Source organism: Pagrus major, chromosome 9 (genome assembly GCF_040436345.1).
Source record: "Pagrus major chromosome 9, Pma_NU_1.0".
Classification (NCBI taxonomy): domain Eukaryota; kingdom Metazoa; phylum Chordata; class Actinopteri; order Spariformes; family Sparidae; genus Pagrus; species Pagrus major.
Window position 1 is genome coordinate 20718371 of NC_133223.1, and position 25661 is coordinate 20744031.

Below are 25661 nucleotides of genomic sequence, written 5' to 3' on the forward strand. Positions count from 1 at the left end.
ACCATGATTTTTATCTTTGTAATGTCTGGCGATGGCATAATCAAGATTATTGTTTCTGATGGCCGCTTTATGCTCAGCAATCCTCAACTTCAGATTACGCTTTGTTTGGCCAACATACATCAAGCCACATGGGCAAATAAGCACATAAATTACATGAGTGGAAAGACAATTGTTTCTTTTACATTATATTTCTTTCCCGAATGGGGATGATTAAATGTTTTGTATCAAATGTGTTGGCACAATGCGCACATTTTCCACATCTATAATTCCCATAAACTTGCTGAGAAAGCCAGTTGGTTTGTGTTGGTTCACTATACATGGAACTGTCAACAGTGTCTCTCACATTTCTGCCTCTCTTGAAGCAAAATCGAGGTCTGGAGGCAGATAGATGGTTTAGGCTCGGGTCACATTCTAGTACTTTCCAATGTCTATTAATAATTTGTTTGACTTGCCTTGAAGCTGTGGAATATTCTGACACATAGGTGGTTCTGTTTATATTTTCATGCTGATAAGGTGGAGGATTTAATAATTCATCCCTCTCCCTCTTATTAGTCTTCTAATAGCCCTGTCAATAAGAGATTTGTCATATCCCCTTTGTTTGAACCGTTCAGCCATTTCTTTAGCCTTAATGTGGTAATTCTCTTCATTACTGCATATTCTTCTCAACCTGATGAACTGCCCATATAGGATATTATTAATGAGGTGGTCAGGATGGAAACTAGTTGCATGTAAAACAGTGTTTCTATCTGTGTTTTTACGATAGATAGATGTCTCCAATCTCCTGTTGTCATTTACAGAAATAAGTAGATCTGAAAAATGAATCTCTTTTTGACTATATTCCATAGTGAATTTAGTTAGAATATGTCCCATTAATGTAATAATTGAATGCCTTAAGGTCATCTTCACTGCCTACAAATCCCATCACAATGTCATCAATAAATCTGCGAAAAAACAAAATGTTACCAGAAAATGGATTGTTATTAAATATATGCTTTTCTTCCCACAATCCCATATACCAATTTGCATAGTTAGGGGCAAAAGGTGACCCCATACTTGTGCCTTGAGATTGCAAAAAATATTTTTTATCAAACATAAATTAATTAGAGTTCAGAATAAACTTCGTCAATATCATAAGCAGTTCGGCAGGGAGAACATCTTTTCTAGGTTCCAAGTAAAAGTCCATGGCTTCTAAACCACCTCCATGTGGGATGTTGGTATAAAGGGCTTCAACATCAAAAGTAACCAGAAGAGTTTTCAGGCATCGTAATGTGAGTGAGCAATTTTAAGACATCAGTGGTGTCCACCACATATGACTGTAATGTCTACACAATGTCTTTAATGAAAAAGTCCACAAATTGGCTTAAAGGTTCAGACAATCAGTTCTTACTTGCTACAATAAGTCTGCCCGGAGGATTCACCAATCACTTGTGTATTTTGGGCAATAAGTAGAACACAGGAGTCATTGGGTACTTTCAGAAATTCAAATTGCTTTTTAGTGATCCACTGGTTCTTCAAGGCTCTGTTCAGAATAGAATCCCTCTCTTCTACAAAAGGTCTCCACTGGGTTATGTGGTAACTGTCTGTAAAAAGAGGCATCACCAAGTTGTCTAAAGGCCTCAGTTGTATAATCCTTAGTATTTTGTACAACTATAGCAGCCCCTTCCTTATCGGCTGCTTTTATCAAAATTTTAGGATTGTTCTGTAGTTCATATATATTTAATGTTTTACCTCATCAACTCAATTGAACTAATTGAATTGAAAATATTCCACAGGTAAATTGGTAACAGGTGATATTATCATGATTGGGTATTAAGGGGGTGTCCTCGAAAGGCTCAGTCATTCACAAGCAAGGAAGGTTCACTACTTTGTGAAACACATAATTGTATAACAGATATATAATAAAAAAACCACTGTCTGTAACAGTTGGCAAAAGATTGCACGCTAGCCAACGTCCCAACATTTTGGGATTCATGGTTGTATCATCTGGAAAATGAGAGAGGAAATTTTAAATTCACTAGTTGCAGCTACCCCTGGCAACATTTTACCATGACATTTAAAGATATGAAACAGGAACTGCAGTTTCATCCTTGATTAAATTTCAATGTTTTATTAATTTTTTTCAGAAGGTAAAGGTTAATACAACAGCAACAAAGAAGACAAAATTCTTCTAAATTTTTTATATTTGCATTTCCATAACAAAGTCATACCGTGATTATATTGGTCCTCAGTGAGTTGCTAAAACAAAAACCAAAAAACAAGATATTTTATTTCATACATATGGTGAATATACTGTATCGGTCCTCAATGAGTAGTCATAAATGTTTACAATATGAAAAAAAAAATTGCATTTGGATCGTAAAGTATTTAATGCAGTGATTCTATTCGCACTGAGTAGTTATCCATGTTTACATACTGCAAATTAAAAAAAAGATATTTAATTTCATAACAAAGCTGTACACTGATTATACTGGTCCTCAATGAGTATTCATAAATGTTTACAACATTACAAAGAAAATAAAAAATAAAAATTATTTCCTAACAAAACTGTACACTGATCATATTGGTCCTCATTGGGTAGTCATAAATGTTTATAAAATTGCAACAACAAAAAAACATTTGGAGAACATTTCATAAAGCGCATTTTCATAGAGTGATTATATTTGCCATCAGTGAGTACTTAAAATGTTTACGACAATACAAATTTTTTTTTAAATTTTCATAACAAAATCATACCTTGATTATACTGGTCCTCAGTGAGTAGTAAACATTTTCACAACGTTGCTAAAACAACAACCAAAAAACAAGATATTTCATTTCATACATCATATGGTGAATATACCGTATCGGTCCTCAGTGAGTAGTCATAAATGTTTACAATATGGCAAAAAAAATACATTTGCATTTGGACAGTAAAGTATTTAATTCAGTGATTCTATTTGCAGTGAGTAGTTATACATGTTTACAAGACTGCAAATCAAAAAAAAGATATTTAATTTCATAACAAAGCTGTACACTGATTATACCGGTCCTCAGTGAGTATTCATAAATGTTTACAACATTACAAAGAAAATAAAAAATAAAAATAATTTCCTAACAAAACTGTACTCTGATCATATTGGTCCTCATTAGGTAGTCATAAATGTTTATAAAATTGCAACAACAACAAAAAAAAAATTTCATAAAGCGCATTTTCATAGAGTGATTATATTTGCCATCAGTGAGTACTTATGAATGTTTACTACAATACGAAAAAAAAAATTCCATTTTCATAATAAAGTCATACAGTGATTATACTGGGCATCAGTAAGTAGTTATAAATGTTTACAACATTGCAAAAGAAAAAAAGCATTTCATAAAGCTTAACACTTACTTTACTGGTCCTCAGTGATTGGTCATAAATGTTCACAAAATTGCTAATAAAAAACTGCTCTACAGTAAAGAGTCAAAAGAAAACCTTTTCGTTTTAGAATATTTGTAACAGTCATATCATTCTTATGTTCGACCTGTTTAACAAATTGTGCTGTTGTTTTGTTATCAGTATTGTTCAAGATAACAATATGGTAACAGCCTTTTTGACATGTCAAAATTGACTGTTTTGAATTCCTAGTTCACATACGCCTCTACTTTATCGAGAAGCTCAGATGCCTTGCTCAGTGCCAACATTTCATTCTCTGATTTGAACTGTCCGTTTGGAATATGGGGAAATGGATGGCAGTTGGGATACTGAGTCTTTTTGCCGTCTACTCCCAGCGTCTTCAGATTTTCCACAATTTGAGGTAGAACTCTCAGTTGGACGTTATAAAGGGAAACTCGTACAGCTAGGGCTGAAATGGAGCTGCTGTTGGGATGTTGACCATTTCTTTTATACTCAGCAGCTATGAGAGCCTTTTCCACTACTTGATGGACTTTGAACAGACACCACTCTGTGCTGCCCCCACCTGTGTCTTTGTAAGCTGCATTGAGATCACAACGAGCCTGTCTACACCAGCGCTGGGCCTCTTCTCTGTTTGGCCTCGGGACATTTTCATTATGGTTCCAAAAGTTGTAGGACTGGTGGGCTCTAGAGAATCTCTCTCGACCGTTTCTGTGTCGCCTGGCCTCCTGATTCCACTGATCATAGAAGTCTCTGAAATTTGAGTTTCCCCTTGAAGAGGACGAACCTGCAGTCCTGCCATTGCCTTTGTTGAGCTCATTAATTCGATTCTGCAAGTATTGGCATGCCTCAGTGGCAAGTGATTGGCAGTCAAGGTTTTTGTCAGGATGCCATCTCAGGTACAGTCGTTTGATAGCTTTATTCCTCTCCTCTTGAGGAAGGGTCCAGATCTCTGCCAAACACTTGTCAATTTCCCTTTTAGCTTCTTCAATAGACGTCGGTAAGGATCCTGTAGATGAGGAACTTGTAGATGAGGAACTTGTAGTTGATGACTGGGAAGAATGTGGCCCAGCTCCCGCTAGTGGCTCCAGCTCCATGCAAGAGGCTTCAGCAGATGTGCAAGTCCTCCCTTTTGTTTTCTTTTGTCGTTTAATCTGATACAGGTCAAGACAACTGACTTCAATTGGCTCATCTTCTCCAATATCTATTTTGTACCGCTGTGAATATGGTCCATCGTGCCCAGTCAGTTCTTCAACAATAACTGCATAAATGTACTTGTTGTTAGTGCTGTAGCCAACATATTCCCCCTCTTCAAAGTTGTTGAGAAAGTTCATGTCTAAGAAATCGTGGCATTCCTCTGGAATATCTGTTCCAGGTGCTGGTTGTTGACTGACGCTTTCAGTTTCAGCACTGTCATGTATCTCGTTCTTAGCCAGAGTTTTCTTAACGTCTTGCAGGTTATCACACATGAGAAGTTGTCCGAGCACCAGGAGGTAAATTGATTCAAATTTGTTACCTAAAAGAGCATTAATCTCCTTTATCAATGTCATATTGATGTCAGTTAACACTTTAGGAGCCATGTCATTGTTGTGTTTTAAATAAAAGATGCAATCTTGTTGCTCTCGGTTGACAAAAACATCAGTTTCGGTGGCAGTTTTGTGTATTGGCTCTTTTCCCAGCCAAAGCTTTGTTTCCAGACGATTGCAGCAGACAATCTGAATACTGCCAAAAGTCTTCATGCACATCTCAGAAGCTTCTTCTTGTGTTATTTTTCCCTGTGACTGCTGTCTGATAAGACAAATCAATCCATGTCTAAATGCTGGAGAGGTAAGATGTTCGTAAAACCATCCACGAAATTCACAGTAAGTTTCAAGCTCACAAAGCTGCATGTGTAATTCCACTACTTTTTCCTCAGTGATTTGAGACAACAACTTAGGCTGAAATTTCTGAGGCAGCAACTTCACCAACCAATGATGCTCATAGATGTCAGGGCCCAAATGACATTCACTGAGTTTCTCAAGCAACAGGAACTTATTCTCCAGTGCGTCTTCCAACCTTTTGATCTCAAACGTTGTGTCATTGTAGTAGAGTGTGCATGATGGGTATAATTTACCATCTCTTGCAGGAAGATACAAAGTCTTTACATCGTCAACATGGGAACGATTTCCTTGAGATTTGATTAACTGAAAAAACTGCTGAACAGCACGTTTTATAGTTTCCAGTTGGTTTGGGTTTGGTTTTGGTTCATCACAGGAATCAGCATAAACTGCTGCCAGAACATTACAATACTGCACTGCAGTAGGTTTGTCCTTCACACCAATTTTCTTGAAGAAATCTGTGAACATCACATCCTGGGGAGAAATGCTGTACAAATACGGCCTGAACTCGCGATAATAGGGGAGTGAAAGACACACATCATCAGGCCTCACAAGTTCTTTGTCTTTTTCAACCAACACAACAGGAAGATCAGCCAGTGGTCGGCCTTCAAACCTGTTTGTGTGCAGGTAGGCATACGAACTTCGAAACACATTAGCACGGGTTTTGATCAACTGGTCAGTTTTACAGGGTGACTGACAGATGTTGCTCATGTTACTGGTTACACAGTTTGAAGGTGGTTGTTCATGAGCTCCTGCATTTTTCATCATAGTCATGAGCCTCTTTGACTTATAAGCTGGCAGATGTATGATTGGCATTGAAGACCAGATCAGTTCTTGATGCTTGGGATCGCTTTCGATCAAAGATCCTCTGATTTTAACAGCAGTTCTCTCAGCAGCAAATGGTTGGTGGTAGTTGCACAGTTCTTTTCTAATGTTCACAGGGAAAATGAACTTGATGTCAGCTATGCTCTCCAGCAACTTTTCCTCTTTGTTATCGTGGTTGTCTACTATATCCAAAGCTGTTTTGAAAATTAATGATGATTTCTCTCTCAACTCTTTATACTGACAGTTTCCTTTAGCCTCTGATTCTAACTGGTGTGCAAAATGTATTATGTCATCTTTTGACACAACATGCTTCATTCCAAGTTCTCGAAGTAATTGTTTTGGTTGGTCTGTTGTTTGTACAGTTTCTCCACACAACTCAGTCCAAAATCTCTCAGGCACAAATCTCTCTTGGGGCAACATTTTCTTGTACAGCTTAACACTGTCGTCAAAGTAGTATGACGCTGTCTCCAATCTGCCTTGAGAACTGCGAATCAGTTTGACTGTCTTCAGTGAGGAGATGATTTTGTCCTTATACTGACAATAATTGACAGTGTATTGTAATGACAGTAACAGCTTGAGGCATTGAAACACCTGGCTCTCTGTGAGTGTGTGTACGATGGGAAGAATGAACTTCATGAAAAACTCCAAATCAGTTAGAATTTGTAATTTCAGTATTTCTGACAGTCTGTCGTTCTCTAGACTTTTTTTCAGAAGAATGCTGCTGCTGTCGGCCAGGGTGAACAAATCTGAAAATGTCAAGGACGTAGTGCTGTTGAGGATAAATACCTCATGTCTATCAATCCTCACGCAGTTACCATGTATTGTTTCAAATAATGGTAAGGATTTGAGCTTTCTCTGATAATCTTGTTTGTCTTCGGACTTGGATACTCCATCCTGCAGGAAACGCTGAAGCTCTTTCATCTCATCAGTGGAAAGCTGGGAAAACTCTGAGTGTTTAATGTTGTAGACCTGGTCCAACACAGAGCTTTTATCATTCACATCCATAAGTTCAGGGTGTAGAAGTGAATGAACATGCTGTCGGTCTCCATGTATCTCAGAGAAGAATACACTGTCAAGCTTCATGAAACCAAGTTTAAAGAGGATGCCTGATAGGTCTCTTTCTGACAGGAAGTGAATCACATTTGGCATCTCCTTCATTGTTGTCAGGAAGTGTTTGTTGTTCAACCTTGGACACACAACAGGTAAAAAGCAGCAGTCACTGAAGAGCTGCCTCACATCACTCAATGTCAGAGGTTTTCCATCATCACTAGATGTTGCAGGCTTAATCTGACTGTCTAAGAACTTCCAAAGAGATTTCAGCCACTCTAATGTTGTTTCATTTGGGACATGAAGACCAGTGTGTGGATCAACTTCACAGCCCTGTAGAAGATGCTGAATTGTGGGTTTCAGATATTTCTCTGCACAGTGAACTGTCAAACTTGTGACAAGATTGAAAGCTTGGAGAACTTTGATGTGGTCTTTGTTTGTCTGACAATCTGCAAATTGGTCCTCATGGTCAAAGAACAGACTGTCATAATCTGATATCAGCTTGGGAGTTTTGGAGTTAAACACTCTCAAAACCTTGTCTCTTGTTAGAAGAAGTGGTAGCCCATCGAGTAAACTGGGATTGTCCTCTATGATCTTTTTCAAGTCTTTTTTAAACTCCTTTAAGCAGAAACTCAAGAGCTTTGAACATCTCGTTTCATCTCTGATCAGAGTGGCAGTTAAAGGTAGGGGTAAATCCTTATCTGTTTTTGTTGGGTCATTGAGCGGCTTCTCTCTCAGGAATGTCTGCACAGATAAAGAAGTCACATCTTTCACTTCAACATCAGCAGATCCGAAACTTTCCCAAATTCTTTGCATCTCCGTGGAAAAAGGAACCAATGTCATTCCAAGATCTTCCAAAATGGGATTAATCTTGTAACTTCCTGGGTGTGTCAGGTAAGGTGCCTCAGTTGATTCAGAGTCTCTGACGTTACACCAGTCAAAAGAGTACTCCTTAAACTCACGGTTTGCAATGACACGTGTTGAACTCCTCAACACTGGAATCACATTGAGGCCTCGTTCGCTGATTGATCTGTATACCTCATGTATCATTTCATGCCAATCCTTAACAACATTTTTGGACACAGTCGGCCAAAAACACAAGTAAAAGCAACTTAAACGTGGCTCAATCTGTGCAAAAGTGACTTTCTTATCTCCAATTTTACGGCTGATGTAATGAAGGAGATCTGCATATAGTGGAGCAATGACATTCTGTTTCAAAGATTCATTCCAGTTAGATTTTTGACTTTGCCCATCTTCTTTCCAAAGGCTTTTCCTGGCAGAATCTACCTCAAAGTTTGCATTGACATGCACTGGCAGTCCAGTTTTCCCTGGCAAAGGAAGTGAACAAAAGGCTACTCCACTGAAATCTGTGTGGCTAGATGGTGCTGGACCCTTTGAGCTCACAAGCGCTGCTATTGCTGCTTGAGGAAGTTTGTCTGACAGTATTAATTCTCTTTCACCACTGTTTTTGAATGAGCCAAACTGTTCTGCAATGATCCAATTACTTTGTCTTTTATCTGACATTGAAATCGTGAATTCATAAATGGCCTTCTGTGGCGTTACTGGTTTGTCAGATTGCAGCGCATTTTTTTGAAGGTTTGCAAAAGCCTCCTTTCCTTCTCTGCTCATTTGTGGTAGACTTTTTTCAACCACGAATATGGTTTCAAGTGTCTCTGAATGTTCACCGATCACATGGACCTTTATTTTGCAGATGTTTTTCAAAAACATTATTAGTCCTTCAGGATCTTCAGAAAGGGCAGAGCAGAGACTTTTCATGTCATTGTCAGTGACTTCCTGCTTTGATATCTTAGAGCTCTCTGCCATGGCATCTGTCCTCAGTGGTAATCTGAACATGGTGCCCTCTTTAAGAGTAAACTTGTCAGGAAGAAACGATTTGTAGACATCCATGTACATGTTCCTGAAAGTGTCGGCTAGCTCATAGCCAATGCCAGGTCGTGCTTGGTCTGAAAAACTTTCAATGTACTCTTCATTGGGATCAGAAATACAGAGTAATTTATCTCCAGTGAGGATTGAGGGGCAGTCAGTGAGATGGTAAACAGAGTTGAATCCCACTCCGTACTTTCCTATTTTTCCTGGAGAGTTGTGCTTTCCTCCTTCTCCCAGCTGCTGAATGCCTGTCAGGTCAGCATCAGAAAACACTTTGTTGTTGAACACACACAGTGCTGGACCTTGCAGATGGTTCCATTTCTCTCCAAATGTTTTTTCTTTGCCATGCTGTCGTTTGTCCCAAACAAAGTGAATTTCTGTTGCCTCTGCATCATCAGCATTTTGGATAAGCTCTTTAAGGATATCCTTTTTTGCTGGATAGGCTGAAATGATGTTTTTAATTCGAACAGTTAGTTGTTCATGCTGTTGAAACTCAAACGCAAATGGTGAAATGTTCTTAACTACATGGTCTTGCAGAGTATGATGCCTGGTAGTTTTGATTCCAAAATGGCAAGCCATAACACGTGGGATCCTCTCATGGCATAATGTGATACCTGAAGCAACTGACATCCATGGGCTGTCATTGTAGAACAACTCACTTGCAGGTTGTAAAACACAATGTTCATTGGGTATCAGACAGTCACTGGTTGTTTTCTCTTTGGCCCCATAAATCCCTGTGTTTAAAATTGTGAGGCAAATTAATAAATCACCCTTTGGCAGGGGCTTGTTGCCATGTTGAGAGTGCAATTCCTGGAGCACAGTTTGAAACTGCCTTACTGAAAAATGTTTTTCAACACCTACACTTTCCCACAGCCTCTTGAAACTAGCGAAGTTAGGCGGAAGCACATAGAGGTAAGGTTTTGCTTCAAATTGCTCATTTTCTGCGATACGGTCCACATTCACAAATGTGCCGCCAATAAGAACGAATGGGAAGGATTTTGCCCTCTGTGAAATGAAACTGGAATTCTCAGGATCAATAAGCCACTGATCCAGAAAATTGTAGCATTGATATGCTATGTTGTGAAGCATGGATCTGTCAATGGATTGAGATTGCCTGCATGCTTCTTGCAGCTGCTGAAGTACTGCCTCGGGCTGTGGACTGTCATGAACTCCCAAAATCTGTAGGACTGGATCAGTGTTGTGTATTTTCAGATTGGTATGATCCAGCACTGGTTGTGTCATGTTAACGAGTAGGGAGTATTTGTCACTAAAAATATCAGTGGGCCTTCCAAGTGTTAGTTTTCTTTCCTTTTTTGTATCTCCAGGGGAAAATGCTGGAAGAAGTTCAGTTGTCCTGAGTGTTTCCCAGTGGAGAGAGTCTTTGTCATTCATGTGATCCCTCATAAGTTCAAGAAGGCACTTCAGATGCACATATGCCTTCTCTTTGTCAGTGCTCCAGGTTTTGGCGATTGTGCCTGCTTTCTCTGTGATGTCTTCCAATGGGAGATGATCATTTGCCATTCCAAGTTCCACCAAGCGTTTAATCCTTTTTGGGGAGCAAAAGTCATTTTTGGTACCACCAAGCAAGCGCCCTTCTTCTGGTTCAAAAAGACAAGCCACTTTCCCTGACGGATTCACAAGTTTCTTGATGTACTGGAGCTGTCCGCCTTTTGTGGGGATGCATGGATAGCAGGCAAGTTGATTGTCAATGTCTTTGATGTTAAGGTCAATAGCATGCAGCACAAGAGTATCTCTACTCTTAGGATCCATGGTACCAAGGTTGTTAAACACTGCTTCTTGGTAAAACCTCTCCCAGTTCCATGTTCTGTTCTGCAAAACCTTTTCTAGGCCAGCCTGTTTGAAGCTATTTCTCAACCACAGTGGAAGAGGGACAAAATGGTTGGGTGCTTTTGCAAATTTCTTGCACACCTGCACTGCAAGTGCACTGATATCTTTATCCTCTTCAATGCTCTCATGTAGAAATATGGCATTGTCCATTGAGCACCAATGTTCTCCATCACTAAAGATCTCTGGACCAATGGAGTGCTGGGCAATGACGGAATAAAATGCATCCACCAAAGGCTTGAACGTTTCACTTACTTTCTCTCTATTTGGCCAAAAGGTGTGGTAAGTGTAAGATTCCAGTTGCTTGTTTTCAGACATTTCCTTTAGTGCCAAGACTGCAGTCACATATGCCGTCACTACAGGATCCTGAAGAAGGGCTTTGTTCCAGTCATGTTTCACTCCACTCTCCCAAAGACCTTTTCGGTTGCTCGTCACAGCAAATGTTCCATTCACATTGACTGGAAGACCTGTGTGAACTGAAAGAGGAAGGAATGAAAATGCCTGTCCAACAAGATTTGTTTGTAATGAGGCCAGTTTACCAGTTTTTGGATCATTCCGCAAAGGTACAGCAATCCCCCCGATGGGCAAAGAGAAACTGGCTTTCTTATTTTCTTGAAGGGCCATTTCCAAAGAATGATGTGTCCCAAAGCAGTTGTACAGGAGCCAGGACTGGACTTCAGTAACACCAGATTGCTGATTTGTTATTTGTACAATGTTTACTGTGCAGCAGTCGATGACGTCTTTGCATTTTCCATCAAGTTTCATCAATGATTTCTCAGCTTGAAGCTGCTTTGACACATTTGTTTCATCATGAATCCTCATTGTGCTCAGAGTGGTTTTGGAACCTGTGAAGACGGTTTCTATTTCGTCTTCTCTTGGCGGAGTTGATGCATCCTTTGAGATACTTTGTAGGGATAATGTATCGATGTTCTTCAGAAAAAGCAGGTGAGTTTGTGAATTCTCAATAAAGTGCTGTTGAAAAGTGACAATATTGTGTTCGTGATACACCTTTGTGCTTATTTCTGACTTGAGAGCCTCTTTTTCAGTTCGGAAAGGTAGCTTGATGAGCGTGCCTGGATAGGGTTTGGGTGGACTTTGTTTGGTGAAGTTACAATCAAAAATGCGTTCATATGGTCCAAACTGACCAGGAAAACAATGGAAAAGTCGCTGTTCAGCGAGATTCAGCTTGATTCCAGGATTTGTTTTATGTTTGATGTGCTTCTTGAGGTGATTTACATTTGGATCAAGAATGAGAAGACTATTGCCACTGAGGATAGAAGGAACATCTGTCACATGATACACAGTATTGAATCCAAGTCCAAACTTTCCAATTTTCTCCACCTTGTTTTCTTTCGAAGCAGCGCCAACTCTGACAATATTTGCCCAATCCTCAGCTGTGAACTGCTCATTATTAAAAGCCCAAAGACAAGGTCCCTGACAAAGGTTCATGTCAGGGTCAATGAGATTTTCAGCGGCATCTTTATGCACTCTGAAATCCACCAAGAATTTACAGGCTTGTGCCCCAGCATCCTCTGCATTTTGTATGAGCTCTTTGAAGATGTCACTTTCTTCATCATATTCTTTAAGAATGTTTTTAATCCTCGTTGTTATCGGTTCAGACTGACCACACTGTTCGATTCCCACTAACTCTGGATCGAGGATGTAGGTACTGAGAAATCGGATGTTCAACCATTCAGCTGCTGCTTTTGGGATTTCCTCATGGACAACATGGACTTCCTCTTGGCTGTACATCAGCTCATTCAGCCCATTTTTGCTTACATCACAGAAGACTGCTGTTGACAGTGGTTTAAGGGTATATTGTTCACCCTCCATTATGACTGGCACCGGGATGTCTTCCTGAACTGTCTTCTTCTCTTTCCACAGCCAGTTAAGAATTTCGATAGACGCTTTTATCTCAGAGGAACTTGCAAATGGCTGTTGCCTTTCTTCAATGGTTTGCTGAAGAGAATGCAGAATGCCAACGATTTCTTCATCTGAAAGTGATGTTTTCAGGCCAAACTCTTGGAGCAACCTCTTGTATGGCAGAAATTCATCTGGCACCTTCCCAATGTAAGCGCTCAGATCGAGATTAGGGGGGTAATCTAGAACCAGATCCTGTGGTGATACAAACTGGTTGTGGCTCCACAACCAGCGTGTGTTCTTGTTCATCACTGTTGCAAATACAGAGATGTTGTTCTGCATGTGTTCGTAAATGCTACGCAACTTCCTTTTAAAATCGCCATTTGTTTCAGGATCGGCCATGGTCTCTGCTTCTGATTTCAAGACTGACAAATTCTCAATCACTTTTTCAGGTGGGGGTAGGCATTTGAGACCAAGTTTGCTGGTAACTCTGTCACTGAAATGTCCCACCAGAGGCATGACATGCCCAACAATGTCCTCATACATAGAATGCCTTATTTCATCTGGACAGAAGAAACAACTTTCCTGAGATTCTTCATTGCAGTGTTTTTTGTCATCAAAGGACTTAGCACATGGGACCCATTTTAGCATTTTCAGGCAATCAAGCTGATCATCAGAAAATTTTGACAGTAGATCATTAGTATCCAACATTTTCAAGAGCACCTGAGCCCTTTCGAGAGCCTCAGATTGAGAATCAGCATCCAGTTGGTCAATCAGTGTGGCAGCATGCAATAAGTGCTCAGGTGACACATCCACTTCTTTATTTAGCAATCCAAGATCCGTTAGACTTTTAAGCATCTCCGATGTTTCAGTGTATACAGGTGGAGGGAAGAAATCTGACTCAAAAATGACTTTGAAACTTTGAATTGTTGGATCAAAAAAATGCGAGGTCTTTTTCAGCTCTCCGTTGATTTCAATGAAGCTCAAGTCCTTACATTTGCATTTCAAAGTCTGGTTCTGAGAGAAAAGGACAGCACCATGCTGTAAAATCCAAGTCATGATTTTCTCAGTGTTTTCTTTGTTGCAAACTTCCCTCTCAATACAGTCAATGAGGAGAGTGGCTGCTTCAGCTGTGTCCAAGAGTTTAACTTTGAGCAGCTGTAACAGCCTGCGATCAGCCTCAGTTGCACACTGCACAACTGAATCAGGCATAGGGAACTCTGTTGGTACTGTTAGACCAGAAATCAGGAGCACAGCCTGCTTTGATTGAGCTGCGACACATGAGCCTTTCATGGTTTGAAACAGAGGCAACTTTGAGAGAAAATCTTTCTCACTGGCTGAAAGAGAATCCAGACGAGAGAGATAATCTTTCAGTTCTTCTCTTGCCCTGTGAGAGGCAGTCTTGAGTTCTCTGATGAGATCCTGAGAATCTAAATTCACAAAGACTTTCATGACACTCCTTGGAGATGGGCAAAGCACATAAGAGTCTAAGTCTTCATGCTTGAGCCACTTGTTGCCTCTCACCACTGTGCCACCTACTTTGTTCACCAACTGAGCTATTTGTTCTGGCAAGTCAATCTGTTTGCTTTTCTGAAAAATGAGAGTTGTGTTCTGCTGTAGTCTTGCTAGTGATACAGGCTGACTGCCAGACAGGGGACTGACTGGTATTAATGGCATTCCAGTAAATTTACTTAACTCTTTGAAGTGAGTATTGAGAAATTTCCAGAATTCCTGGAGCCAGTCCAAAGGTGGAAGTTGACTGTTGCCGACGTCCCAGGTAACAAGCCCCGTCCCCATCTGCTTCCAGTCCTGTGGCAAATACCTCCTCGCATATTCAGCCACCTGGTCTGCATCAATGTCGATGACCTTGAATAGATCTAGAAAACATTCATGAAAAATATATACATAAATATAGTGTATATGTAGTTTGAAAACATGCTAAATTAATTCCTGTATTCTATGAAATGACTTACTTTTTCTGGCCAGTTCTTTCAGGTGGGTACTGCAGGCTAGACTGAGATCATCTGGGATGAAGAGGTGTTGGCAGCACGGTAGCAAGACTCTGCACAAAGGATAAATTTGTTAATCGGGCATGCAACAAAAACATTTGTATTTAATTTTAGGCTACATTAAGTGACCAAAAATAGATGGTCTTTTTAAAATCTAAATCCAGTCAAACAGGGCTAAAATAACAGCAACTGTCAAATAATATACTAAAGCAAATAAGCGTGAGTTGATCGGTACTAATGATCCTAAGAATGGATTTGGACAACAACTACCAACATGTTAACTTAATAAAATGAAATTGCTTTAATGGTGCCTCCCTCCATATAAGCAGATTGGAAATGGGCTAAACTAAAATCTCAAAGCACACGTCAAATACATTTCTCAGAGAGATGGTTTCTGTCATTTTAGGTCATTTGTTTTGTCTTTGGTCGTAAGTTTGGTTTTAATAAGTTATTCAATGCTATAAGATGGGAGTGAAATATCATTATTGAAAGTTGAACCCATCACTACTGTGCAGAAGCCAAATGGCTCCAAATGACAGCACTAGAATAATATGGTAAAGTTCATATCCGGGATAGGAAGTGGATACGCATCATCCATCTTTATACCTGTCAATGCGTGACACTATGTCGATATTGTGTTTGGAGACTGTTTCACTGCCCCCAAGTGGCAAAAAAATCCATTAATTCAGGTTGATGTTGGAAGCTGAAATTGAACAATATTAATAATTTACATCATAAGCTACATAATACACGTTAGTAACCGCAGCTACAATATAAACATCAGTACAAAATATCCTCCTCAACTCAAGGGCTTCTTGCACAGGGATTGTAGATTATTTAGGCAAGGGCAAGTTAAAGAAGTTGTTTACAGCCTACAGCTGGCTAGAAACTTCAGCATCCACCACATTGTTTGGTCTACATTTTGCTCAATAATCAGTAGTGACTATACAGTAGGAATACTGATGGTAAAATCAGTAAAAAACAATTATTTGGCTTGTGTACTACAAAGTATTAAACAGCAAAAACCAGACCAAATGACGTTTTTTTCTACTATAGATATACTGTAAGCCCAAAATGGTCATGGCAACAAACCAGTTACCCTTTATTTCCAATAGTACATACACCTTTATTTTTTATCTGGAGAATAAGGCCAAAAATGAAAACCCTACCTTGGAAATTCATGGCTGTCGATTACTGCAGTGTCCTCGTCTCTGTCTGTGAAAGATCTGAAAGAGCCGTTGTTTAGTGGAAGCAGCTGAAGACCCTCGAGATCTCTGTATTTTCCATCACTCAAAATGTACTCCAAAAGACAGAGCTTGTCGTCTTTAGGGATGATGTGTGTGCCAATCCTGCGGAGAATGTCTCTTACAAAAGTTGGAGTCACATGTTTTAGGATGTTGAGGTGTGGATAGGCCTCATGTATAGCTCTTGCAACACTGCCTGGTAAAGTGACAAGGTTTTCTCCACAGGAAACCAAAGTCCTTTTGATGGCGGCCAATGTATCTGGGCTTGTTGGACCATTACAGGGGAACACAGCTTCTGACGGAGTGACAAACATTTTTTCATCCTTGGCAAGAGAAAGGACAGCCACATTCTGTCTGAATAAGTGTCGGAGAACATCCAGAGCAACCGCATACCATTTGTCTTTGTGTTTTATCTGGCTGATATCTGGCCACAGATCGTACACAGACGGGGCAGGCAGAATAGATTCTTGGGCAAGTTTGATGGCATCTTGAATGATCATGAGGTATGCCTGTGGGAGCACCTCCTTCATCAGCAATTCGTTCCAGACAGCATGTTCATCATGTTTCTGGTCTTCCTCTTGCCACTTGATGTGTCTTCTGTTGTCTGTGAGGCCAAAGCATGCATTGACATAAACTGGGAGTCCTGTCCTGTTGGATTCATTGTTTGGGAGGGGGAGAAAGCAGCTCAGTCTACTTTCCTGAGAGTCTCTCTTCTCACCACAAGGAAATGCCAAGTCAACTTGAGGGAAAAACTTCAAATTTTCTGCGAGTGAATCAAGTTTTTCTACCTTGCCTTCTTTCATGGTGCACGTTGTCACAAGCCACTTTGTTTCTTTGTGGTCTTCTGAGGTGAGGGTTATTGATTTGAACCTTGTTGAACCCTCAACGACTGACTCATCTTCTGACTCCAACACGACATCTGTGTGGACTGAGGATTTCACTTCAAGTCTGGTGTTAACAGTGCCATGTATGCTGACATGTATCAAGGACACAGAAGTCACATTTTTCAGGAACAGGAGGCTCAAGTCTGCATCCGCAATGAAGCTTTCAAAAAGATCAACCACCCTATTAGAGTCATAGAGATTGTTTGAAATATCTGATGCCTTGTTGCGCAAGGGGAATCTGAAAATTGTCCCATCAAACTGCTGATCCTCTTTGATGACTTTTGACCATTCTTGTCTGCTCACAAGTGAAAATATATCTCGAAAGGGTTGGAACTGATCGTGCATCGTCATCAGAGCGTCTTGGTGTTCTGGATCATCCAAAAACCATCGAAAGCCTCCCTCTCTTTTTCCAAATATTTTTTCTTGGGGGTCCATGAGACCAAGGGACCCTGAACTGAATATACATGGCACATCTGTGAATAAAGTGAAACAGATATTGACCCATTAATTTACTGCACAGATTTACTACAGGCTACTTAAACTGAGACTGTTAGATGCATGTGTGGTAAAAGTACATAGTTTCACCTGTTATGTGGTAAACAGAGTTGAAGCCAATTCCAAACCTCCCGACTTTGTTTGGGTCATCACGCTTGACACTCCTCCCTGCACTCTGAATTCCCTCCCAGTCGTCATCAGTGAATGCTGCATTGTTGTAGGCATAGAGGGCAGGACCTTTGCATAAACAAACAAACAAAAAAAAGAGTACCAAAGAATCAGTTAAGTATATTCTAGAGACTAGAGTTAGGAAATTGGAAGAATATATCCGCTATCCGGTCCATCTCCTGTTTGCATTTTTAGGAGATTTCTTTGGGCAATTTACATCATTTTTATTTTGCTAGTTCAATGGTCTGCTTTTGAAGATTGAGTGAGAGCCGCTTCTCAGTGACAGACTCTTTCAGCAACCAACTCTGGGTGCTATTCCAAAAAAAGAAAAAGAAAAAAGAAATGCAAGTGAAGAAAGCAAAAACACACGCTAGCATAATAAAAAGTACCTTGTGTTATCAGGCTACATCACATTTGCTCTTACTACCCGTTTTAAGAATCTATTTTTGTTGAAAAATACATTATTACAAACCACAGAATAATGATAATCTCTGAATATCCCGCATACCTTGGTATTCTCCCAGTTCATCAGTCCAAAGGCTCTTAGTCCCGTAGCTTCTCTCATCATGGATGAAAACCACTTCTGTGGCTTGAGCGTCATCTGCATTTTGAATCAGCTCCTGTTGACAAACAAAAACGACAACCATTAACAGAGCGTAGCAGACCAAAGCTAAAATTCAAGGATTTCCGTTCTGCACTGCAATCACTGTGCCAACCTTCAAAGTTATAGTTAAAGCTCCAGCATGCCCTTAGTCCACCCCCACAGGAAATATTTCTTATGTTACCTTCAAAATTTGTCCACCATCTGGATATCGACGTAGAATATCTTTCAGGTAGTCAATGAAGGGCGGTGCTGTTGCCCCAAAGGACGTTCTGAAAAAGAAAACAAGGGTTAAAATTCAAAATCAACACAAGGTGACTCATCAAGAAGCAATTAAAGGGGGGAGAGCAGGGATTAGAGTCAGGTTCATGTATTTCACTTACATATGTAGCCATAATGTTTAAGTGCTTTACTTGAAAGTAGATGATACCTGTTGTTTCCTTGTTGGCCCATAAAAATGACTCAGAGCTATCAGAGCTATAATGTTCACAAGTATATTGTATGTGACTTTGCTCTCTTATACACAAGGAATATTACACCTATAAAAGCTGACTTGCTTGAATATAAATTTTGACTCTTACAGTGTCAGGTGATAAGTAGTTACAAATAGTTAATTAGTTAAAAGGTGCAATATTTAAGAATTTTAGTTTAAAACATTTTAAAAGAAACATAATAAACAAATTAACAAAAGTGAACACATTAAAGACGTCTATGTGTTGTGTTGCAGATATCTACTGAATTTAGCAGCTAACCAGCTAGCTTGCCCCTTTTCTCTCACAATGACATTGTTATGTATTGTTTTTGTTTGTAATCAGTCGTGCAAATTATTATAAAGATAAACTTCTAAATATCTCTAAGCCAACACACAGCACTTGCCCACTTACACGAATAGTATAAATACGCCCCTTAACTGTGTCTTATTAGCTTTATTAATGATCTAAATTCACTCTTACTCATTAAGCATGCATTTGCATATTATGCAATAGGTGTCTTTAACGTCCATTAATCAAACCAAATTTCTAAAATGAACCTGTCAAGTAAATATGAAGTTTGTATCATTCTGTTCTTGATTTGTTGTGTTCACAAGATATGCTTGACAATCAATACTGATGCATGTGTCACTGCCAACATGTATTTCTCTCACAAAGCCAACTTCATTGTAAATTCTGATGATTTGATGATGATATGGTAAATAGCAAGTTTCTGCTTGTTAATACTACGATTCAACAGCTTTTACAGAGTGTCTCTAGGTTCACAGGTTAATGTGGCATAGACTCAACAATAATATTCTGTAAAATATGATGTATAGCGCTTCAGAAGGCCAAATATTAATAACCAGAATAGAATTCACAGTTGATTTTTTTTTGTGTCAGTTTCATAAGTTCATAAGAAATCACTGCCAGTAAGTCAAATATTGCTTCAGTGCACAACTCAGGTCAAAATACCACCTCCCTCAATTGCCCTCAAAATAAAAGAAGAACAAGAGCTGGTCTGCCTCTTCCTGTCATCACTTAGCACATTAAAGTACAAATAGACAGAGATGAAACTCACCGAGTCTTTTTCTTCGTACTCATCCTGCCTGGGATGGATGCTGTAAGAGAGTGAAGAGTGTTGTCACAAAATCACTGCAGAACAAACTTCTACTTTAACCCACGTCAAACTCAAATGAAATCAGTGTAGTCGCTGACAATAATTGTGAGGTTACACAGAGCTGTGAGGCCTGAGCACATCACATATGATAAAATACCTTATAAATACATTAGTGCAGCTGAACATTTGTTTTAATGCTATAAAATGTATAGATCTACATAATCAAACATTATTGCATAGTGTATGTACTGTACTGTGCTGACCGCGATTTTAGTGGTCCAAGACTCAAACTTTAACTGTAAGTTCAAAATGTTTTCATCAATAAATTCATAATACTTATATGTGTATTTAAATGCATATATTACCAGACCACAGATGCACAGGTGCAAACTGTTTTGTCGTCTTTTATTACAGAGACACTAGAAGAAAATTAAGTAAGAGAACTTCGAGCCTGATTTAACCAGATAACTTTGCTGAGTCACACTTCTGTACTGTAGAGGAAATGAGGAACTGCTGCTTGCTAGGCTTCTGGACTCTTCTGAAACCTGCTCTAGTGCATACTCATTATCCAGTTTTATGAATTGCCTGGTTCAAAGTAGTAACATACTTTTCTCCAGAATACAAGAAGGTGCAGGACAGTCAGAACAATCAATTAACTTTTTCTTAACTTCATAGCTTGATTAAGATGTTTAACGTTTAGCCTTGAATTTGATTTTGCCACCTCACCTGTGCCTTTCATACTGAGTGTCTAACCGACTTCTCTGATACTGTAATAGTATTAGAGCAGTGTAATTGTTGGTTCAAGTTCCTGGAACCCAAACCTGGAGGAAACTGAGGCTGGCAACACGCCTGCATCTATGGTTTGGGGCAGAGTGACGTCAACTACCCAAGCAGGAAATACTCAAACTGAGAATTTTGTTCATCTACTCTCGAAATAAACGCATGCCTGCAAATTAACTTTTTTTTTAAACGTCATGGATTCATTTCGTAATTTCTTAGACATTGAAAAAATAAATGTTCCTTATATCGTTGTCCATCCTGTACATACCTAGGTCTACTTAACATACTGCATAGTAAATTGGCTCAGAGATGCTGATAAAAGACAATAACTAATGTTAATAAATTTAAAATGATCAAAACTAACAATGAAACAGTAGTAAAATCACATTACCTCAGTCATGTTCGTGGAGAAGTCGCATCAGTCCAAGACAAACTAAAGGATGTTACATCATGTGTGCTGTTTATAAAGGCTGCTGACGGTCCAACCCTAACACCGCACGTCGTTTCCAGTAACATTCTTGCTGGTTACTCCCGTTTTCTGCCGAAAGTGCCAGTTTGTAAAAAACGAAACTCAAGGAAGCAGCGACATTAAAGCGCATGAAGCGTCGTTTCTTCTTCTGCCCCCCAGTGAAACGAAACTGACTTATCGGCGTCATCTCCGTGGATCTGACTTCAGATGGCCCCGTATTATCATCATCATGTGCACACATCGGTATAATAAAGGCATTCTGATCAGAGTTGACTGATTCATTCATTCATTCATTAGTTTGAATGTTGTGTTTTTGACCCTCTGACATTATCACACACATTAAGACAGTAACTCCGCCACTCGCTAGATGATGCTGCAGCCCAGTTTTATCAGAGAAACCGGGCAGCTTCTTGCAGGGAAATGCAAGAGACGAAATGCGATCCATCCAACAATCACTCCGTTGTTCTCCGTCTGTTAATGTGACGTTTAACAGCGCTTGCAAGACATTCACTCGCAGTACATGCACACTCTCTCAGGGAGAGTGAACACGGTATGTAAAATCTTTGTTTGTGTGCCATTAATCACATCCGCGGGTAACCTCCTCAGTGTTGAGGGCGAAGGCCTGCGGAACAATACAGCTGATTGGTGGCTAAGCTAGTGTATTTCTGGTTTTCAGATTTGCATGTCGCATTATGAGCCGTCTGTTTGGCCGGTTCATCCAGATGAGCTGTGGCGCTATCGCTCTCTGACCTCCAAATACGTACAGTACGGCCAGTAAATGAAAAGATAAGATAATCCGTCGGTACGCTTCTTAATAGTAATGAAGCCGAGTGTATTTAAGCAATATTACACGAAAGGATGTGCTTTAACGTCATTTGTGGCACTCCATGGATGCTTACGGACCCCTCGAGTGGAATATTGCGATTATAAAACTATTCCCAACGACTGAAAGATATAAAAATGTACTAATGTTGTAGGGCTGTTAGCTCTTAAAATATACGTTTTCGCTAGCTTTATCTCCGTTTCCATGGAAACACATGGGGTCTGACTAACAACTGGAAGAGAACCAGTCACGTCATTAGACTCGAATATGTAATGAAACCTAGTTCACTACTCCAGCAAGTAGGCCAACCCTTAGTAACGGCCTAGCAACAGGATCCCTAGCTCAACCTTGTGCTAATGTTAGTGCTTCCTAGTGCTCTTGGGATTTTTCAAACTGGATAAGTAGCGCATAGACATAAAGTCGATTAGCTTGCTCTGTCTTGGTATAACAAAGATATCAGCAGAAAAGAAAATCATTTTTCCACGGACAAATTTAGCTAATACATCTGCGAACTTCACATTTATTAAGCTAGCTAACAGCACCGTATGAACTACTTACCAGCCAAGCTTCAACTCCAGAGCGTTGAAAAGTCCAAAAGTCAAATTGTATTGAAAAAAGATAGATGTAGAAGTTTCCAGAATTCACATAATGTTTTACGTAATTAAATATTCTGCACTTTTTGGTGTTTAACCTTTCAAAAACAACATTTTCACTGTGGTCACAAAACTACTCCTTGGCCTGCTGCACAAAGGAGGCGCGCACCTGCACTGATGAGGCGGTCTAACAGCAACACCATAAATTATATTCATTAAAGAAAGTAAATTCATAAAAAAAAGAGAAAAAAAGGTAAATAATTTAGTTACACTCAATTTCTAACATTTTTTATTTAAGTTGCAATTATTCTATAAATGTTACTGTGACAACTGACAGAAATAGCCAAACAGGAAGTCATAGGGAGCTGAAGCCACGCCCTTCCGGTGGACCCCATGGCACCTTTTTTCTCAATAAATCTGGCCATGTTGACAACTGCAGTCATGTGAAATGGTAGTTTGTTAGGTCTGTGAGAAAGCTAATATACAGGACCAGCTCTACAATGTTTAAGTTGCCTGTTCTCTACGATACAAAGTTTTTCAGAAATAAGGTCCCATGGTGCAAACCAGAAGGGGTGTGCCACTTTAGGATCCTTTCACCAATTGCACCGTGTATAGCATTAAATACGTTTGTCTTTGCTTGGAAATGGCAGAGTAATATGTTTAGTGAGGAGTAAGGTGTGCTGTCATGCTGATTTGACTATGTTCTAAATGTCTGCCCATCAGATTTCTTGGTTGGAACTACATGTATAATCTCAGCTACACCACTGTGAACCATAACAAACATGCATTTATCACTTTCAGATGTGTCAAAGAATGAACCACCCTCCCCTCCCACTCTGCTTGTAGATAGCACCATGCTGGATAAAACCAGTGATAACGGCCAACAGACTGGGCACTGCTCAGACTGTGGATGCAGCTTCAGCCTACCACAAGCTGACTCTGACCCTGATTCAGCCAACACTTCAGCCTCTCCTATACAGCAGCGTGTGCACAAGGCAGACAATCCTTCCAAATGTCCATCCTGCCAGGCCGGCAGCAGCCTCCCTAATGGTCGACGTCCACACCGCCGCATCCGCCTGGATCCCCACAGCTGCAGTCTGTGCACCAAAACTTTCATCTCCTCCGCTCACCTGGCCCTCCACCTCGCCTCTCACAACAAGGAGAGGAAGTACAGATGTAGTACCTGTGGCAAATACTTCCATCAGTCTTCCCACCTGATGGCACACAAGATAATCCACAGCGGGGACAGGCCATATAAATGCCCAGATTGCGGAAAGTCCTTCGTCCGTGCCTCACATCTGACGACCCACCGTCGGCTCCACACAGGCGAGAAGCCCTTCAAGTGCACCTTCTGCGACAAGTCGTTCACACAGAAGGCCGGGCTCCTGGCGCATGTTCGTCTACACACAGGGGAGCGGCCATACAAGTGTGAGCAGTGTGGCGAGGGTTTTCGCTCTTTGCCACTCCTGCTTTCTCACAAGGCTGCAGAGGCGTCTGGCCAGGCCAAACCAGTGTCAGCCCCAGCGCCCACCCAGCCCCAGAAGACACAAAGTAGCTCTGAGGATCTCAAATGTGGCGTCTGCTGCCGCACCTTTGTACGTTCATCATACATCAGGCTGCACATACGCCTCGACAAAGGACATCGGCCTTATCACTGCAAAGTGTGCAATAAGACCTTTGTCAAGCTGGATACGTTTGTGAACCACTGTGATAAACACTTGAGGCAGAAAAGGGATAAAAGCAAGGAGGTTAAAGAGAAAGTTGTTAAACCTCCCCTGTTTGTCCCACTCTCAAGGCCTCCGTCTCCTGAGTCCACTCAGCCTTTATCTTCAGAGGTCAACACACGCTCCAGAGCAAAAGCAAAGAGTAAAACGGAGCCATGACCACAAGTACATCCACTGACAAAAAAAACAAAACAAGAAATGTGTCATAACAGTCCTGCCACAGCACTTCATAACAAATGCAGGGGAGTAGTGATGTGTTTAATGTCATTTTTTTGCTACCAACAGAACAAATTAAAAGTTTAATGTTTACAAATGATCAGATAAAAGGGACATAGAGCAAATCTGTAGTTAAATAAATCCCTCAAATACTGTTACGTGATTTATATCAATGAGTTTACTAATTGTACAGTTATTTAATTAATTTTATTGTGAATTATTATCACTGAAGGTACTACAACATTGTTTTTAAGGCATATTTTTAGCTAGCAAAGCTTATTTATAACTACCATTTCAGTGGTGTACATTGTTCACTCTAATGTTTGAATCTAGAAAAAAGAATATCTTTAACCATTATAAATTAATGGTTAATCTGTTGGTTTCTTGAATCCATACAAGCCTATTGGCATGTGTAGCACTCGTACTAAGTACAAACAATGTACGTAAATGAGATGTCTATTGTAAAACAATATGCACAGAGAGTAAAAATAAACATAAAAGCAGAATGTGGAGGACTGAACCATGTCTTTTGTTGCACCTTAAGGACACAAATATATGTTAAAAAATGTTTAAGTTATCAACACTATTCTATAAAGCATCTTTTTCCACCTAGACCAGTGAGCATTCATGTCGAAGTTTCAATATGGCTCCACAGTTCATTCTTAGCATGTAACTTCACATGTAACTTGCTCTCAAACATGATTTCTCGGTGTGTTGCATCACCTGAGCCTGCAGTTATCACTATAGGACTGCATGTCCTGCCAGATGAGCCTCCTTTGACCTCCTCCTCTGCCCTCTTTCATTATAAAATGACAGATAATTTTAGGTCAGCAGCAGCTCACAGCTAATTCCTCCCTGACCCTAAACTCACAAGGAGGTGCTTGACTGTTTTTCTGTGGATCTCCACTGCTGATGGACAGTCTGTCACCTCCACATGGGGAAACTCTTTGTCCCAACCTATAGACAGAGAGAAAAAACAAGTCAGCAACAATGAGAACACCATTTGCAAGTTAAAGGATAAGTTCACCCCAGAATGAAAATTCAGAAAGTTTGTAGTCACCCCCATGCCAATGGAAAGTCAGGTCCACAAAACATTTCTGGAGCTTCAGAGCAAAACAGCGTTGCAACAAAACAAATGAAGAAGCTGGGGACTTGTTTTAAAATGTTTTAAATAATGGCAAAGTTAAACATCAAATGGCTCCACACAGCTTGTCCAGCATCATCCAAGTTTTTGAAAGCCCCAGTATTCCAAATTGATTTGAAAAGACGTTATATTCACTATCAACACATGGCAAAGCTCATGTACCCACTTGAGCTGGGGTGCATGCTTTTAGCTTAGCAGTTACAGTTA

At 40.0% G+C, this 25661-nt stretch overlaps 2 protein-coding genes across 2 annotated transcripts; one reads left to right on the forward strand and one right to left on the reverse strand.

The window, feature by feature from the left end:
* Positions 1 to 2087: 2087 nt before the first annotated feature.
* On the reverse strand, positions 2088 to 20941 carry LOC141002164 (sacsin-like). Its single transcript, XM_073473364.1, has 8 exons — positions 20877 to 20941; positions 19667 to 19706; positions 18300 to 18387; positions 18023 to 18134; positions 17437 to 17583; positions 15893 to 17324; positions 14688 to 14776; positions 2088 to 14591 (listed from the first exon to the last, which is right to left on the reverse strand). The coding sequence occupies exons 2-8, from the start codon at positions 19687 to 19689 to the stop codon at positions 3604 to 3606; spliced, it is 12879 nt and encodes a 4292-aa protein (XP_073329465.1). The 5' UTR covers positions 19690 to 19706; positions 20877 to 20941; the 3' UTR covers positions 2088 to 3603.
* Positions 20942 to 21375: 434 nt separating this feature from the next.
* On the forward strand, positions 21376 to 24820 carry LOC141001919 (uncharacterized). The gene is made up of 2 exons (XM_073473084.1): positions 21376 to 21504; positions 23172 to 24820. The coding sequence occupies exon 2, from the start codon at positions 23225 to 23227 to the stop codon at positions 24251 to 24253; it is 1029 nt and encodes a 342-aa protein (XP_073329185.1). The 5' UTR covers positions 21376 to 21504; positions 23172 to 23224; the 3' UTR covers positions 24254 to 24820.
* Positions 24821 to 25661: the final 841 nt, after the last annotated feature.